The 19,010-nt window shown below is 42.0% G+C and overlaps 1 protein-coding gene across 1 annotated transcript in view; it reads left to right on the top strand.

Annotated features, from left to right (window-relative positions):
• The window catches only part of CPT1B (carnitine palmitoyltransferase 1B), a 607,650-nt gene that overhangs the window by 465,293 nt on the left and 123,347 nt on the right, over nucleotides 1-19,010 (top strand). The window contains exons 14-16 of the mRNA XM_069629453.1: nucleotides 15,056-15,220; nucleotides 15,932-16,066; nucleotides 16,946-17,098. Coding sequence (XP_069485554.1) covers nucleotides 15,056-15,220; nucleotides 15,932-16,066; nucleotides 16,946-17,098 — 453 coding nt within the window. The remainder of the gene's footprint in view (nucleotides 1-15,055; nucleotides 15,221-15,931; nucleotides 16,067-16,945; nucleotides 17,099-19,010) is intronic.

Here is a 19,010-nt window from a genome sequence, read left to right as displayed (position 1 = left end):
GTGGAGTGGTATCCTTGTGGGCTGGTGTCTTCTATGGGCTGATTTTAGCTCCTTCTGTAAGATCCTCCTTCATGGGTGCCTGCGCCTGTTCTGGTTAGTATCTATGCTTGGGCCGCCATTTTGAGAGGTCTATATATAGCTCTCTAGTAGTCCTTTTTTAGTGTTTATGTCATTAAAGGGCCTCTACTTCAATTGTGTTCTCTGGCTCTGCTATTAACAGTCAAAAAGAAGGTTGTGCCGATGATTATAAATTATACATTAGGGCGATCAGATTTTTAACCAATCTATAGACTCGTTGAGTCCTATTTTGTCACTTTTAGTTAAAAAAATTAATCTCTGTTCTTTTTCAAGTAGGATTCTATTTTTTGTATTGTGATCTCTCCCTTGTACCATTAGTAAAACGGTCCAGCTGAAGTTTTCATAACCATGTTGTGCTTCCCCAAAATGTTTTACTAGAGGTGCGTTAGTGACTTTATTTTTCAAACAGCTTTTATGTTCAAGCATCCTGGTTTTTACCTTCCGGTTTGTTTTCCCTATGTAGTGTTTATTACACGGACATGTGATCATGTATACTACATATTCAGAATTGCAATTAGTCATTAGTTTTTGTTTCCAAGGGGTGAGTAACCCTATGTCTATTTCTTTGGTTTTTTGGGTTAATTTACACATTGCACAATTAGTGCATGGGTAATGTCCAATTAAAGGTTTAAGTCCCCAGGATTCAGTCAGGCTCAGGGTTTTTGTTGGTTTTTCTTTGAGTTTGTTACTACTCACTCTGTTCCCAATCGTCTTGGATTTTTTGTATGCAAAAAGAGGAACAGGAATCCTTATTTCACTCTTCTCAAAGATTTTCCATTGGGTTTTTACTATTTGGCTAATTTTCAGACTCAAATTAGAGAAAGTGTTAACACATACTAGCATATCTTGTTGCGGTTGTTTAATTTTTGCTTCTAGGAGGGCTTCCCTGTTGTTGTTCGCCGCTCTTTTGGCTGACTTTTTGATCAGTTTTTTAGGGTATCCTCTTTGTTTTAATTTGGCCGTCAGATTTTTTGCTTCTGTTTCAAAGTCTGCATTTTTGCTGCTATTTCTCTTGAGTCTTAAAAATTGGCCGTATGGAAGGTTATCTCTCAGGTGTTTAACATGATGACTGGAGTAATGTAAGAGTGAATTTTTTTCTGTTTTTTTATGGTAGGGGTTAAACAACAGGCGCCCGTGCTCATGAAAAATGGTGAAGTCGAGGAAATCGATGGAGGTTTTTTGAATATTAATGGTAAATTGAAGATGTGGGTTACAATTGTTGAGCCAAATTAGGAATTCCTCTGCTTTTTCTACTGTCCTTGCCCAGATTAACAGGACATCATCGATATACCTCGCCCATGACTGTATATGTGCTTCAAAAGGATTTGTTGTGTAAAGGTATTTTTTCTCAAAAAATTCTACAAATAGATTAGCTAGGCTCGGGGCCATCGTGGCCCCCATCGCTGTTCCTTCTATTTGTTGAAAGTATGAGCCTTGAAACTCGAAATAATTTCGTGTAAGAGCTATTTCTATACACCACATAATAAACGAGCTGGGTACTGGGTCGTTGTCAAGTCTATTGAGTAGAATTTCGCTGATGGTTTCAAGTGTAGCTTGTTGAGGGATGTTAGTATATAGGGATACAATATCGAGACCTATAAGGAGTGTTTTCGCGGGATCGTATGGGAGATTTTCATATTTATTGATCACATCTTTGGTATCTTTTAGGTAAGATCTCATTTTCTCTACATATCCTTTCAGGTAGTGATCTGCATACTTAGATAACGGTTCTAAAATAGAATTAATCCCTGAAACTATGGATCTACCCGGTGGTTTAGTCAGCGTTTTATAGATTTTGGGTAGGCAGTAGAACTTGGGTGTTGCTGGTTCCATTTTGTTCAGAAAAGCCCATTCCTGTTTGCTAATCCATCCTCTATCACAAGCTTTGGTAGTTTTAGTTTCAATGAGGTTTTCCAATTCTTTTGTGGGATCTGTAGGTAATCTCTTGTAATAGTTCTCATTTTCTAGTTGTCTGTGGCATTCTTCTATGTATTCGGTCTTATTTAGCAACACTATAGCTCCCCCCTTATCTGCTCTTTTAATAATGATCTTATCATTGGAAGCTAGTGATTCGATCGCTGTTCTCTCATTAGTGGTCAAGTTTTGATACATAGGGATGTTTTGTTGTTCCAACTTGGCTACTTCCGCCAGAACTCTTTTTTCAAAAATTATTGATTCTGGCGAGTAAGTGTATGAGGGGGGACAGAAAGTAGAGGGATTTTTGAGCCCTGAGTGGTTCAGAGTGTTAGGTTCTCTATTTGTTTCGTTACGTGTAGCAAAGAATTCTTTGAGTCTTATTTTCCGCATAAATTTAAAAAAATCTGTGCGGAACAGAAAAGGATCATGTTTGTTCGAAATAACGAATCCTAGGCCCTTTTCCAGAACTTGTTTTTCCATGTTAGTAGGCGTTTACGTGGATAAATTCACTAGAATTGATTTCCGCTCCTCAGGTATCTCTGGTCCCCGTTCCATTGGCCCCGATTGGGCCCTTGGTATAAAAAAGGCCGTGTCCCTTGATTCCTGTTTCCTTTTTTTTGTCTATGATTGGGGTTTCCTCTTCCACGATTTGGTGGATTTTGACCTGGGTTAGTATTATCTGGATTGCTACTTGAATTGCTTGAGCTATATGATGTCGCTCTGAATCTTAACTCGTCTGTTGTTTCGTGGTAGTCCTTGTATCTGGGCCATCTGTGTTTTATATCCTTCTTTAGTGTAGGGATATGCCTTTTCATGTGAGTATTTACTCAGATCTTTTTTTAATCTTTGAATTCTTTCTAATGTGTTAGTTTGTTTGAAGTCTTTCATTTCTTTCTCTATCTCTTCCAGTCTCTTTTTGACTACGTCTAGTGCAATTAGTTTTTTAATGTCATCTTCCAGTTTTTTTAGGTCGATTTCTATTTTGCTAGATGTTTCTTTGGCTGTATCTATTATTAATATCAGCCAATCTCTCCCACAACGGTTAGCTATGTAGCTCCATTGTAGGATGAATTTGGCGTTGTCTAAGAACAGTCGTGGCTCATTTGGAACCGTTAAGCCTTGTGGTAAGGCTTTGTTCTTTAGGTATTCCAACATTATGGCGCCATGTAATTCTGTCCTTATCAGTCTTTTGCGAAGTTGTATTATTTCATCCCATTCGTCTGATTTATCTGGGATATCGCCCAGTTCACTGTTATTGATGATCGCGATGGCGTTCATGAGTGCCGTTGCATAGTCATCGCTATAGCCTAGCGTTCTGTCTTCCGACATATTAGCTTTTTAATATGTCTGGATAGGGAGCCGGAAAAGTCTAGAGAGGGGCGCGGCCTGAGGAACTACTCAATACCCGAGTGCTTCGTTCTTCAAGGTTTAAGGCTGGATCCTACACTTGTTAAGTCTCTGTGACAGATCGCCACTATAACATAAGGAATACAATGAAGAGAGCCCAAATTCCACGATTGTGGAGTCCTATCTTGTTTTTGGGACTTAAGGTTATACAAGACTCGAAAAGATAGGACTTAATCCTTTATCAACAGTTATCCATTCATCTGAATGCCATTGGTTAATTCAAAAAGTACAAATTTTAATGGAGATAGCAAAATAGTCTAAAATACATGATTAAACCCTCTAAAAAGATACAAGTGTATCGTGTTGACAAAGACAAACATTAAGAACATACAATTCTAAAAGATCTTAGAGATAATGACTTTCTAATCTCTAATTCTTCTATTCTAATTCTATTCAATAATTAGGATTAGATTGTCCCTTCATTGGAATTTTCAATTCACTCAGACAGTTTAACTAATTAGACTGACAAAAAATTCTCGACATGTTTCAGTCCTCTGTGTAGGTCTTGGGACTTTCTTCAGGAGTGGTCAATAAGGGGGGTTTAGAATGGGCTTCAGCTAAGTATGAACTCTTCTGGCCTCTTCTTTAAGATGATAATAACTGTTGATAAAGAAACATTAAACATTAGTGGCGATCTGTCACAGAGACTTAACAAGTGTAGGATCCAGCCTTAAACCTTGAAGAACGAAGCACTCGGGTATTGAGTAGTTCCTCAGGCCGCACCCCTCTCTAGACTTTTCCGGCTCCCTATCCAGACATATTAAAAAGCTAATATGTCGGAAGACAGAACGCTAGGCTATAGCGATGACTATGCAACGGCACTCATGAACGCCATCTCGATCATCAATAACAGTGAACTGGGCGATATCCCAGATAAATCAGACGAATGGGATGAAATAATCCAACTTCGCAAAAGACTGATAAGGACAGAATTACATGGCGCCATAATGTTGGAATACCTAAAGAACAAAGCCTTACCACAAGGCTTAACGGTTCCAAATGAGCCACAACTGTTCTTAGACAACGCCAAATTCATCCTACAATGGAGCTACATAGCTAACCGTTGTGGGAGAGATTGGCTGATATTAATAATAGATACAGCCAAAGAAACATCTAGCAAAATAGAAATCGACCTAAAAAAACTGGAAGATGACATTAAAAAACGAATTGCACTAGACGTAGTCAAAAAGAGACTGGAAGAGATAGAGAAAGAAATGAAAGACTTCAAACAAACTAACACATTAGAAAGAATTCAAAGATTAAAAAAAGATCTGAGTAAATACTCACATGAAAAGGCATATCCCTACACTAAAGAAGGATATAAAACACAGATGGCCCAGATACAAGGACTACCACGAAACAACAGACGAGTTAGATTCAGAGCGACATCATATAGCTCAAGCAATTCAAGTAGCGATCCAGATAATACTAACCCAGGTCAAAATCCACCAAATCGTGGAAGAGGAAACCACAATCATAGACAAAAAAGAGGAAACAGGAATCAAGGGACACAGCCTTTTTTATACCAAGGGCCCAATTGGGGCCAATGGAACGGGGACCAGAGATACCTGAGGAGCGGAAATCAATTCTAGTGAATTTATCCACGTATACGCCTACTAACATGGAAAAACAAGTTCTGGAAAAGGGCCTAGGATTCGTTATTTCGAACAAACATGATCCTTTTCTGTTCTGCACAGATTTTTTTAAATTTATGCGGAAAATAAGACTCAAAGAATTCTTTGCTACACGTAACGAAACAAATAGAGAACCTAACACTCTGAACCACGCAGGGCTCAAAAATCCCTCTACTTTCTGTCCCCCCTCATACACTTACTCGCCAGAATCAATAATTTTTGAAAAAAGAGTTCTGGCGGAAGTAGCCAAGTTGGAACAACAAAACATCCCTATGTATCAAAACTTGACCACTAATGAGAGAACAGCGATCGAATCACTAGCTTCCAATGATAAGATCATTATTAAAAGAGCAGATAAGGGGGGAGCTATAGTGTTGCTAAATAAGACAGAATACATAGAAGAATGCCACAGACAACTAGAAAATGAGAACTATTACAAGAGATTACCTACAGATCCCACAAAAGAATTGGAAAACCTCATTGAAACTAAAACTACCAAAGCTTGTGATAGAGGATGGATTAGCAAACAGGAATGGGCTTTTCTGAACAAAATGGAACCAGCAACACCCAAGTTCTACTGCCTACCCAAAATCCATAAAACGCTGACTAAACCACCGGGTAGACCCATAGTTTCAGGGATTAATTCTATTTTAGAACCGTTATCTAAGTATGCAGATCACTACCTGAAAGGATATGTAGAGAAAATGAGATCTTACCTAAAAGATACCAAAGATGTGATCAATAAATATGAAAATCTTCCATACGATCCCGCGAAAACACTCCTTATAGGTCTAGATATTGTATCCCTATATACTAACATCCCTCAACAAGCTACACTTGAAACCATCAGCGAAATTCTACTCAATAGACTTGACAACGAACCAGTACCCAGCTCGTTTATTATGTGGTGTATAGAAATAGCTCTTACACGAAATTATTTCGAGTTTCAAGGCTCATACTTTCAACAAATAGAAGGAACAGCGATGGGGGCCACGATGGCCCCGAGCCTAGCTAATCTATTTGTAGAATTTTTTGAGAAAAAATACCTTTACACAACAAATCCTTTTGAAGCACATATACATTAATGGGCGAGGTATATCGATGATGTCCTGTTAATCTGGGCAGGGACAGTAGAAAAAGCAGAGGAATTCTTAATTTGGCTCAACAATTGTAACCCACATCTTCAATTTACCATTAATATTCAAAAAACCTCCATCGATTTCCTCGACCTCACCATTTTTCATGAGCACGGGCGCCTGTTGGTTAAACCCTACCATAAAAAAACAGAAAAAAATTCACTCTTACATTACTCCAGTCATCATGTTAAACACCTGAGAGATAACCTTCCATACGGCCAATTTTTAAGACTCAAGAGAAATAGCAGCAAAAATGCAGACTTTGAAACAGAAGCAAAAAATCTGACGGCCAAATTAAAACAAAGAGGATACCCTAAAAAACTGATCAAAAAGTCAGCCAAAAGAGCGGCGAACAACAACAGGGAAGCCCTCCTAGAAGCAAAAATTAAACAACCGCAACAAGATATGCTAGTATGTGTTAACACTTTCTCTAATTTGAGTCTGACAATTAGCCAAATAGTAAAAACCCAATGGAAAATCTTTGAGAAGAGTGAAATAGGGATTCCTGTTCCTCTTTTTGCATACAAAAAATCCAAGACGATTGGGAACAGAGTGAGTAGTAACAAACTCAAAGAAAAACCAACAAAAACCCTGAGCCTGACTGAATCCTGGGGACTTAAACCTTTAATTGGACATTACCCATGCACTAATTGTGCAATGTGTAAATTAACCCAAAAAACCAAAGAAATAGACATAGGGTTACTCACCCCTTGGAAACAAAAACTAATGACTAATTGCAATTCTGAATATGTAGTATACATGATCACATGTCCGTGTAATAAACACTACATAGGGAAAACAAACCGGAAGGTAAAAACCAGGATGCTTGAACATAAAAGCTGTTTGAAAAATAAAGTCACTAACGCACCTCTAGTAAAACATTTTGGGGAAGCACAACATGGTTATGAAAACTTCAGCTGGACCGTTTTACTAATGGTACAAGGGAGAGATCACAATACAAAAAATAGAATCCTACTTGAAAAAGAACAGAGATTAATTTTTTTAACTAAAAGTGACAAAATAGGACTCAACGAGTCTATAGATTGGTTAAAAATCTGATCGCCCTAATGTATAATTTATAATCATCGGCACAACCTTCTTTTTGACTGTTAATAGCAGAGCCAGAGAACACAATTGAAGTAGAGGCCCTTTAATGACATAAACACTAAAAAAGGACTACTAGAGAGCTATATATAGACCTCTCAAAATGGCGGCCCAAGCATAGATACTAACCAGAACAGGCGCAGGCACCCATGAAGGAGGATCTTACAGAAGGAGCTAAAATCAGCCCATAGAAGACACCAGCCCACAGGGATACCACTCCACCCTGTAGTGGCACCATTGGGAATGACTAGAGACCAAGAAACAGGTAAATCATGATACACACGGTAGCCTGTGCAAAGTATTGAAATACAGAGAAGTAAGATAGCACTTAGATTTAAACTCAGCATTTGACTTGCATTTTTTAACATCCTTTTAGCATTTTTTTAGCACTTTTCTAGCTTTAAGAATAGCTGGAGAACAGTTTTACTGAAGTCTTTTTTCGAACTGTTTTCAGCAATGGGAAACAGGAATCCATTTAGAACTAACGGATACAACCCGTGTGGTTTATTTCAGAAACCAATTGTAAAAGCCTCTACACAGAAGCTAAAACTGCATTAACACATCCGCAAAACATTGCGGCAAGGAAAAGAACAGAGAGAGTTTTCTGACTAAACCACTGGTAAGCTGACTAAAATGCGACCTTTTTAAGAACCCATGCATAAGGGATAAGCTATTATGATCTTGCCATTATGTTTAAAATACGTTTAAAATATATAGAAACCATAACCAATTACTAAAGAAAGGACACCACTCCTCTCCAAATTAAACGACCTCGCAGAGGAACTGCAATTACCAGAATGCTTTGTGTTTTCTAAGCTGAAGGCTGGAGTAGACTTTCTTGTAAATAAAATAATTTGTTGTTTGCAGATTCGGTAGGAATATCCTTCCTCCCAAGAAATTGATGCCCAACATATGTGGACATTTTTTCGCCTGCTAATCAAGAAAGCCCCCACACTAAGAAGACCAGGTAACCAAATGGACCCTGTAGTCTTTCTTGACACCTCTAAACGTGTCTAAAGAAACATAAATTGATTCTTTTTTAATGTTTCTTTATCAACAGTTATTATCATCTTAAAGAAGAGGCCAGAAGAGTTCATACTTAGCTGAAGCCCATTCTAAACCCCCCTTATTGACCACTCCTGAAGAAAGTCCCAAGACCTACACAGAGGACTGAAACATGTCGAGAATTTTTTGTCAGTCTAATTAGTTAAACTGTCTGAGTGAATTGAAAATTCCAATGAAGGGACAATCTAATCCTAATTATTGAATAGAATTAGAATAGAAGAATTAGAGATTAGAAAGTCATTATCTCTAAGATCTTTTAGAATTGTATGTTCTTAATGTTTGTCTTTGTCAACACGATACACTTGTATCTTTTTAGAGGGTTTAATCATGTATTTTAGACTATTTTGCTATCTCCATTAAAATGTGTACTTTTTGAATTAACCAATGGCATTCAGATGAATGGATAACTGTTGATAAAGGATTAAGTCCTATCTTTTCGAGTCTTGTATAACCTTAAGTCCCAAAAACAAGATAGGACTCCACAATCGTGGAATTTGGGCTCTCTTCATTGTATTCCTTACCTCCATAAGTGCCACCAGTCCTGCCGCTTGTGCAGAGTAATTGAGAAGGCAACCATCTCTTCAGTCTGATCCGGTACTCCCCATCCACAAGAGCCACAATGGCTGCACCTGTATGCCGCTCACCCGTCTCCTCGTTGATGGTTGAGGACCCATCAACAAAAATCACCTCACCCCCTCCAGGGCATCCTCTTTCACATTCACCCTCTCTTCCTCTTCTCCTTCATATGTGGCACAATCGTGAACAATATCATTTGATTCACTGTGAATGGCTGAGGTGTATTTGAACTGCGGTGGCTCTCCCTGACATCACCTTCCTTCCCGCAGGCAACATTACTTGCCCCAAATCAATAAGGTCAGATCAATGCACAGAACTGTGCACCACTCTCTGCCTTCCTCATCTGTGCCTGAGAGAACCACCCTATTCTTCTTGATCACTACGACCTCTACGAGAATCACTAGCGACTGGCGTTACTTCCTGCGGCACACCAGGCCGAAATAAAAACTCAAATGGTACTCGGCAGGCCTGATTTATGATCCCAGAGACCCAACTCAACAAAACCATCACCCCATAAAGAAACAATGCTGCATGCACGGGAACCCCCCTAACTTTGCTGTTGCTGAAATAGGTCTGAAATACGCTGCTTACCTGACCAGATAAAACCCTGGGGTTGAGCATACAATACCTTCCTCTGTGAAGGTAATCGACATCTGCTACTTTCTCAGGATGTCCCTTCCCAAAAGGTTTGCTGGGGTGTCTGTACAATACAACAAAGGGGCTGATATATTTTGATTTCCCACCTTGATAAAAAGAACTTCAATATAAGGAACCGACAGGATAGCCCCAGAGAATCCCTGTGTCCATCATTTTGCCTGAAAAGGGGAACACACCTTCCTTGATACAAGACTTGGTAGCCCTTGTGTCAACCATGAATGAAAACGTGTGGTCACCTACCTGCACACCTATCTGGGGTTCCTCTTCTGGATCAGTGGTAATGGACAGGACTGGACACATCAGAGACCCCTGTGGGCTGTCCTGCTCTTGGCACATATTAGCACCTGGGAGAGAAAAAGGATTCCCCCGAAAACACTTGCTCCAGTGTAGTCCGCAATTGTTCCTTGGTATAAATGATTCTTATCCCATGCCTGCACTGATGCTTTTGCTGGCATGGTCGATGGGATCCCGAAGGTCTGTGCAGCCCCAGGCACTGGGTTCTGTTCAAACTGTGCCTGCTGCAATTGCACAGAACCAGATGCATATGGCAGAGCCAGGGCCTGCATCTGTTGATCTCCCATGTTAAAGTACTCTGGCCGTTCACAACAATTCTGTGACATGTGTCCCAACCTTCCACACGAACAACACTGAATCACCAAATAAAATGTATTTCCTGTTGGCTCATTAAACTGGGGACCCGTTCTTCCGAGCAAGCCAAATGACCTGTGTCCCTGAGGAAATCCTTGCCTGCCCCTTAGAAACCTTCTGAACAGCCTTGGACCTGGGATATATCCATCCATCCACCCCTGTATCATACCCAGTTCGCTGTGTCCCTGTTGTCCTGATTGCCCGTGCTGTCACTCTGTTAGATTTGTGATTACTGCCCCTTCTAGACAAATCTTCACCAATTTCTTTTGAACAAGCTTAGCCTCTGCTTTTTGTGCCTGCTCTACATTCACCCTCTAATTTTCCTGTCTTCTCTTGCAGAAATGCATGATGTGTGCCTGAATTTCCGGCCAACTCGTGGCCTCCATCCCTACCACTTTATGTAAAATCGTGCTGTACTTTTTCAGGAAGTCCCTTCTTCAGCATGTCTTAAAAAATCACCACATTCTTTTCCCATCCTTCTCTCGTTTCTACCCTCATCTCGTGAATTAACTGGATGTGTGATGCAGGATCATCATGCAATTTCAGCGTCTTAGCTAAAATAATCCGCAAGGCCCCCCCATACCTGTGTCCTACGACTATTAAAAGCTGCTCCATCATGGGTATTTGTATCCAACGGAACTCTCGGATACCCCGATCTCTTCCAAAGCTCGTCTGACCGCTCCACCATTAGGGCCATCAATAAGCTCTTTATGTCTCCTATGGTTAACATGACACCGGCAGTGTGCTTTTCCAATGCCTAAATCCACCCCCCCCCTGCAGTGAGTGAAGGGAGTGTCTTCATCAAGTTACACCGGTCCATGTGTGACCATGGGACATAATACACCCTTTCCAGACCCTTCTGGAGCAATGGAAACTGAGTTACCCCTGTTTTTCCTGGGGCTTCCACCATCTCTCTGCTACCACTTACTACAGACATGGGAATAGCCTGGCACGTCCTAGGGCTCCATGGTGTGCTTTCTATCGCTGCGACTGGAGTGGGAAGTAGGCTGAGTGCACCCTGCTCTCCTTGCTCAACATCCCAATCATCTTCTTCATTGTCTACTCCGGCTACTACATCCCCAAACCCTTTTACAGGCAAAGATGCATAATCAGCACTACCATAGGTTGCCCTTTCCCGTCCTCCCTGCTCAGCCCCTGTATCAATGGCAGCATCCCTGTTCTCCATATCCACCTCAACCCTTCTGATAACCAAGTTGTCCAATCTAACAAGAACCTGCCCATGTCTCCACCTTCCTTCTACATCCCTTGCCTGTCTTCCCACTTCCTCCCGCTGTTCATCTCTTTGCCGCTGTAGCAGCACTACCTCTTCCTCCGCTAACCTTAACGCTTCCGTCATTTTTTTCCCGTTCTTGTGCATCTACCACTCTTTGCCACTTATCCTCTATCCTAGAAGGAAGAGGCCTAACCTCCTCTTTCTCTCTCATGTTCAATCCTTCCTCCACTCTTTTGACTTATGCCCTGACTCTTTCTTGCATATTTACCCTTAATCTGTCTGCTAACCTTGCAGTCGGGCGGAATTATCCCCTTCCCGCTTTCTGTTTTCAACTTTCAATGTAGCCCTAACAATTGAAGGAGTTATGCTTCCACTTTCCTCAAAATCCCAGTTCTTAGAAATCGTAACTGATGGAGGCGTTAGCTGTGTCCATTTTGCAACCACCGGAGTATCTGCTGGTATAAATGGTGGTACGTACTCGGGGTCTATGTACCCCTCTGTGGGCAATAAAGGATACTACCCATATGGGGGCGGTGCGAAAGAGGGCTTTTCCGGCGCTCCCCCACAATTTCAACATTATGGCCCTTCCTGCTTTTTTCATACATCCTCCATAATTCCAAGATGTTTAGCCGCTTCTCTAACTTTGTACCCTTGTACTTTGTAGTTACAAAGGTATGCAGGTTCTACAATATCCCTGTATCATAGGCCAAGAATGTATTGTTTTCCCCTTACTCTCCTGTAACCATTCTCGATGATATTTTAAAATGGTAGCCTTATAGCCAGCAACATGTGGCACAAATGATTCCTCTGAGTCTCCATACTCCAACCCAAGTTATCAAAAAATTGTTTCACAAAAATCTGATGGCGAGCCGAGCCTGGGGCACAAAAAATGTTCACCCAAGAGCTCCCTTTTTAACCTTTCCCAATTCCTCAGTGGCAGTTTGTACTCATTCACTGTACTCGTCTATGCCGCAATTACCTCACTTCACCATTTATTCCAATCACTCATACACAGAAGACAGCATCCTATCAAAAAATATACTCCGCTGCCCAGTATCTCCAAAATATCCCCACTACTCGAACACAGGAGGGGTGCAATGCTTTCCACTACAGCACCACTGCTTTCGCTCTTTTCATTACTAGTAGAATTTTCTCTACTACAAAACCTTCTTTTCCTGTCTACAGGAAGTTTCCCTTCACTACTTTGACTAACCAAGAAAATGGAGGTATGGGGCTCCGCCTACACTGCAAATACAAAAGAATGTCAAGGTCTGCGTCAGGAAGGTATCTACAGTTGGACTTACCCTAAAATGCCACCCCACCTTTGTGAGGGCTCCAGCCAACCGGACGAACAAACTAAAGGGTGTCAGGACAAGCCTCACAATGGGCGTGCGGGTTAAGGTACCCCCTCACACCTCCTAAAATAAAAAAAAACTAGGTAAAAAAACTAGGTAGGTAAAAAAACTAGGTAAATAAAAAAAATACAGTTCAACCACTCTGTCAAAAACAAAACATCCACTTTTCTAATCCCTGCCACCTCAACTGATTTCACACCCACACTCCGTCTACCCTTACCAAAAACCCCTTAAATCAAATAAATAACCCCTTTATTACCCTATTTCCCCCTTGCTTTAAACCCCCAAACATGTACTCGTGTGAACCTGAGGTGCTCAGATGTGGTGCTTTGTCAAGTCGTCCTACACAGCTAGGCCACAGCACCATGTGTCTAAGGAGCAGACAGACCTTTAACCAATATGGCAGACCTCATTTTTACCGTGCACGGAAGACTGTTCCCGGGGTGAGGTACCACAGCTGAGAGTTGTGGGCAGAAGGTCCCCAACATCTCAGAATGGCTGGGCTCCTACTGTCGGCTCGCCAAATGTGCAGATGGGCCATCAATCAGCTTAACCCAAACAGGCCCACCTCTTAAGAAGTGAGTACACGGTTGTACATAAGGCAAGTTTATTGTACAATGGTCTGGGGAGCAGTTAGATGGTGTTGCAGGGCCAAACTAACCCAAGTCTCGACAATACCACATCAGTTCACATCTTTTATACATTTTTGCAAAAGTTAAAACACTCACAAAATTCTTTATTGCAATCCACCCCCCAAACATTATTGGACACAACCCTCGTCAAAGAAATCACATCTTTTCCAAATTCTTACATTTTCATTGGCCAGGGTTAGCTCAATAATTATTTTCAGATTATATTCATAACACATCTCTTCTTATGATTGGTCCGTTATAGGTCATGACGACAACACATGGTTAAACATTCGTATTGAAAACAAAAATCACTGCTAGTAATAACTGACTAAAGCCGTTGAAACCCTAACTCTTGATTTTCACATAGCTCGCATTAACATTTCCTGAAATATGAGCAGGCTGGGTGAATGATTTCTCTTAGTTTGTGATGCTATCTCATTTCCCAGTTCACTGTTCCCTTGAAACTTTCCAATCGACAAAGATCCCACCTTATTGTACAATTGAAACTCCTAAATTGCTTTAGGCACTTAGCTTTCACTGTGTTTTACTACTGACCAAAAATAAATAAAACTCCTTTGATCATGCTCTCAAACAACAGGAGATTATATCTACTATCTACGAGATTTATCAGACCATAAAAACTAAATGCTATTTCTGCAGCTGTTGACTGCAAAGGATGAGGATTACTCATCTACCTGCTTTCTGCTGTCTGAAAACCTGTTTGGAAGTCAACATGTATTTTGCAAGAGAGCCCTAGCCACTGTGTTCTGATTCATTGTGAAAAGGCCACTCATATTGAGATTCACAAATTCCCCATGTATTTATATGAATGTACATTTATGCTTTTACATTTGATGGATGTAATACTTTATCTTTCTGCACGTGTGCAAGCTAATATGTATCAGTTCTGAAGAAAATGTTAACCATGCTCAATTGCCCCCCCCCCCAGTCCTTGATATGATGCGCACAACATGAACCCCTCGTCATGACGGGGACCCTGCCTGACCACCCCAACACCACTTCCTGGCAAATGACAATGCACTGCTTATACATAATCCCAATCTGTAGTGTTTGGCAATGGTTGTTCCTTCTTTTGTGCAGTTGTGTTGCCTCTGGGAAGAGTGCAACCTCCAGCTATTCCCTCCACCGAGGATCTGGGTTGGTTATGCTATCCTTTAATTAGGGAACTTCCTTTCATCAGCTTCAACCACCAGAGCAGTCTATGTGGCAACCCCTTACTCCTAAGGCTAAAATAGAGTGTCTGTTGTCTGGGTGGATGGCTCAAGTGCACCTTTGGAATAGGATGATGCAGTAAAACATGAGTACATGAGTTCAATACCCTATGTTGGGCCAAATCAGCCCTTCATTTCTCGCAGGTGGGTTTGAGTGAGAGACCAATTATTACAGCACTTAGAAACTGGAAGAATTCCATATGAAGTGCAATATAAATCACATTAACTATTATTATTCTCTCTCCTCTCTGGAAAACGTCTTTGCCACTGAAACACCATTACTGTAAATGCTGTGAAGCAGGCGCTGATAGCCTCGGCTGTGTTTATTTTTCTGTAGTGAATTTCCCTCTCATTATTGTCCATTCTGGATATCCCTGCAGTGTATGGAGGTTATTCAGAGCTCCTACCAGCTGGCCAAGTCCATAGCTGACGATGTGGACTTTCACTGCATCTTATTCGAAAGCTTTGGGAAAGGCCTAATCAAGCGCTGCCGTACCAGCCCCGACGGCTTCATACAGATTGCGCTGCAGCTGGCCCACTTCCGGGTAAGAGGTGAAAGAAGTGCCTATATATGCACCTGAATATGTTTTTGCTGGAATAACAATGCTCAGTCTTGCTTAGAGTTACCTTCCACTGTGTTTGTGGTCCAATGAATTGGGATAGTCATGTTTACCTATATTTGTGAGTAGTGGTGCACCATTGGCATGAGAGTGTACATGCTTAACATTCTCCCGCATCTGTCAGAAGCACAATGACCTAAATGTGTGTGTCTCAATACTGTTTGTCTGTTTCTGTTGAACATTGCCCTGTCTGAGAGCGAGGGAGTAGCATTACTCTGTGTGGGGTACTGTATCCCAAAGTAGTATAAGGTGGTTTTGTTGGGGAAACAGTGCTCTTTGTGTGCTTTTGGAGACATATCACTCTGCTATTTGTTTGTGTGTGGTGAGTGTATATATGTGATGATAGAAGCAGTGCCCTGTGTATCTGTTGGAATGCCATTGATGATGTCTCATTAGTTTGTGTGTGTTGTGTGTGTGTTTGTGATAATATACTTGTGTGTGATGTTATTGTAAAAAAAACAAGCTAGTCAAAGCGTTCTGCCACACATACACACTTTGGCAAGGGTATTTTTTGTAAGAATTATGTCGCCAGTGCTCGACAAATGTTGACCTTTACCTATGATGCTGCGAAGAAGCTTGTATTCTGTTCCTGTTCCCATCTCTCATCACACACCCTTCTCTATTCTTCATCTCCAGGATAAAGGAAAGTTCTGTCTCACATATGAGGCTTCCATGACACGCCTGTTCCGGGAGGGCCGCACAGAAACTGTGAGGTCATGCACAAACGAGTCGACTGCCTTTGTACGTGCCATGGAGGATCCATCACAGAGCGTGAGTGCAAACTCCCTTTACACTATAATTTACAGAATACACGCCATTGGGAGAGAAGCCACAACCTTCTGTCCTCTCATCCCTATAGATTGCAAGCAACTCCAGGAAATGTGCTCTGGTCCATATGCACTGTGCCTTGGCCCTATCTATAGGGTGGGCTCTGATGCCCATATGCTGCCCTCTAGCTCTCATTCACCACAGTCCTGTCCTTGAACACTGCACTCTGAACCGTGCTCTGATAACTATACGCTGATCCCCAGTAAAGGTGCTCTGAGCCTCATAGAATGGCCTCTGGCTCTATGCTATTACTTCTTTACACTAGACTATGACTTCTACACACTGTGTTCAAAGTGCTACATAAGGAACACTTGCCTCTGACCCCTATACTGTGTGCATTAACCCTTTTACACTTCCCTCTAACCCCTAAACATTGCGCCCTGTCACTTCACTAAAACTATGTTATGATTTCTATACACTGCTACCAGATCCCTATACAATGGATTTTGCTTCCTATAAACTGAACCCAGCCTCCTACCAACCAAGCTCTGCCACCTTCATACTATTCTGTCGTTGCCGCCATACATTGCAGCCTAATGCAATTTACTTGTCCCTCAACTCTTTCTCTGCCCTCTGGAATCTATACAGTACATTCAGATCCCTAGACACCACTTCACCCTTTAAATTTCCATTGGGCTGGCCCCATATAGTGCTTTGGAGACTACATGTGCCTCCCTGAACCCTTATACTGGCTCTAACATCTATATACTGTTTCCTAGCCCCAACACTTCAAGTGTGACACCCACATACTGGTAATTTGACTCTGATGCTACCCCTTCTGTCTGCACACACTGATCACCATATTCTCTCATTGCTGTATAGAAGGAGCATTGCTTGTGCCTTTTCCGGAAAGCTGCAGAGAAGCACCAGCACATGTACCGACTGGCAATGACAGGATGTGGCATCGATCGGCACCTTTTCTGCCTCTATCTGGTCTCCAGGTACCTGGGGGTGGAGTCTCCATTCCTGAAGCAGGTGAGAGGCTGTCAGGGAAGAATGACTTAAATTATTTGTGTTTTCTCCTGCCGCAGTGGCTGCTATCTGAAGGACACCACACTTTTCTGGTTGTACTGTTTCTCCAATAGCCCCAGGAGGTCTGGGCCTAGAACATACTACAAACAAAAAAGTGATGGATGGAAGGTTTTGAATAAATCTGGGCCACTCGCAATGCTATGGGCAACCTTCCACACCACCATTGTTTAGCCCGTCTGCACCATTGCAAAAGGGGTCTAGCCATATGCAAATCAGTAAGGTACTGCCACCAATGGTAGTAGCCCAGCCCAGGCTGGCAGGCCAGGTCCCTTCTGGACAGAAACACAAGCAACGCCATACATGTTTCAGCCGTGTTGGGCCTCCTCAGTATGGCGCAGCGAGCAAGGGACCCATGTCTGGGCTTACCTGCTTACACATAGGGAGACAAACTATAACCAAAAAAGTGCTGGGTGGAAGATTTTGAATAAATCTGAACCGCAGGCAACACTCTGGGCAACCTTCTACACCACCGTTTTCAGGCCGTTTGCGCAATTGCAAAAGGGTTCCAGCCATATGCAAATCAGCCAGGTAATGCCATCATTGGTCGCAGCCCAGCCTGAACTGCTAGGCCAGGTCCCCTCTGCACGGAAACTCAAGCAACCCCAGGCATGTTTCGGCCTTGTTGGGCCTCCTCATTGAGGTGCAGCTTGGTTCCCTCTGGTGCAGCGAGCAAGGGACCCACGAGGGGGCATACCCTCTCTCACATATGGAGACAAACTACAAACAAAAAAGTGATGGATGGAAGGTTTTGAATAAGTCTGAACCACTGGCAATGCTCTGGGCGACCTTCCACACCACATTTTTTTAGCCTGTCTGCGCCATTGCGAAAGGGGTCCCGCCATATGCAAATCAGTCAGATACTGCCACGAATTGTAGAAGCCCAACCCACCTCGAACTGCTAGGCCAGGTCCCCTTTGCATGGAAACACACGCAGCCCGAGACATGTTTCGGCCTTGTTGGGCCTCCTCAGTGAGGTGCAGCTTGGTTCTCTATGGTGCAGCGAGCAAGGGACCCACGTCTGGGCATACAATCTCTCACATAGGGAGACAAACTACAAACCATGAAGTGATGGATGGAAGTTTTTGAATAAATCTGAACCACTGGCAATGCTCTGGGCAACCTTCCACACCACCGTTTTTAGCCCGCCTGTGCCATTGCAAAAGGTGTCCAGCCATATGCAAATTAGTCAGGTACTGCCACCAATGGTAGAACATCCATGTCCATTAGTCAATGTTTTCTGAGGGCGTCCTTTGAGTTCCATGTTTCTCACAGTGGTTGTTGATGGATGGGTGTCTGATTTTCTCCAGTTGTCTATGGGTGTCACATTCTGTCTATGGTTGCCACTTGTCTATTAATGTCCATTGGCCCCCTAAATTAATTCTTATGATCTTTAGGTATTGAATTAAATTCTTCTATTGATTAAGAACGTAGGCTGCTATATCCAATTCTAGTTAAAAAAAACAATGTTAGTCGATCACCACAAACAATTGCACATTAATTGCTAAGAGCAATCGAGCAGAACAGGTGTGTTCAGTACAGTGTACAAGATGCAGAGGTTAAGTGCAGATTAAAATGCAAGTTTGAATCCAGTGCAGCATTGAGGATTACCATAGGCAGATACCAATTATGCTTGAATAATGGGAATATCAAAGTGTTGGTGTAAATGAGCTACAACTGAAAACACAAGTTTCAAGACCAGCTATAGCATGAAACCTTTCCTTCGTCAATGATCGCACAGCTCGGGTCTCTATGGGCAAGTATTCTTTTCAGCTGATCCAACACAACTATGGGGTTCCCTAATGCTCTGCGCTTTCAGCTTGGTCACTAAATGCCTATGTGTGACCTTTAGCCAACT

The sequence above is a fragment of the Ambystoma mexicanum genome, chromosome 12 (genome assembly GCF_040938575.1).
Source record: "Ambystoma mexicanum isolate Mex_15411 chromosome 12, UKY_AmexF1_1, whole genome shotgun sequence".
NCBI lineage: Eukaryota > Metazoa > Chordata > Amphibia > Caudata > Ambystomatidae > Ambystoma > Ambystoma mexicanum.
Note: the sequence above shows the minus strand (reverse complement) of the source record. Positions and strands in the feature narration are given on the sequence as shown.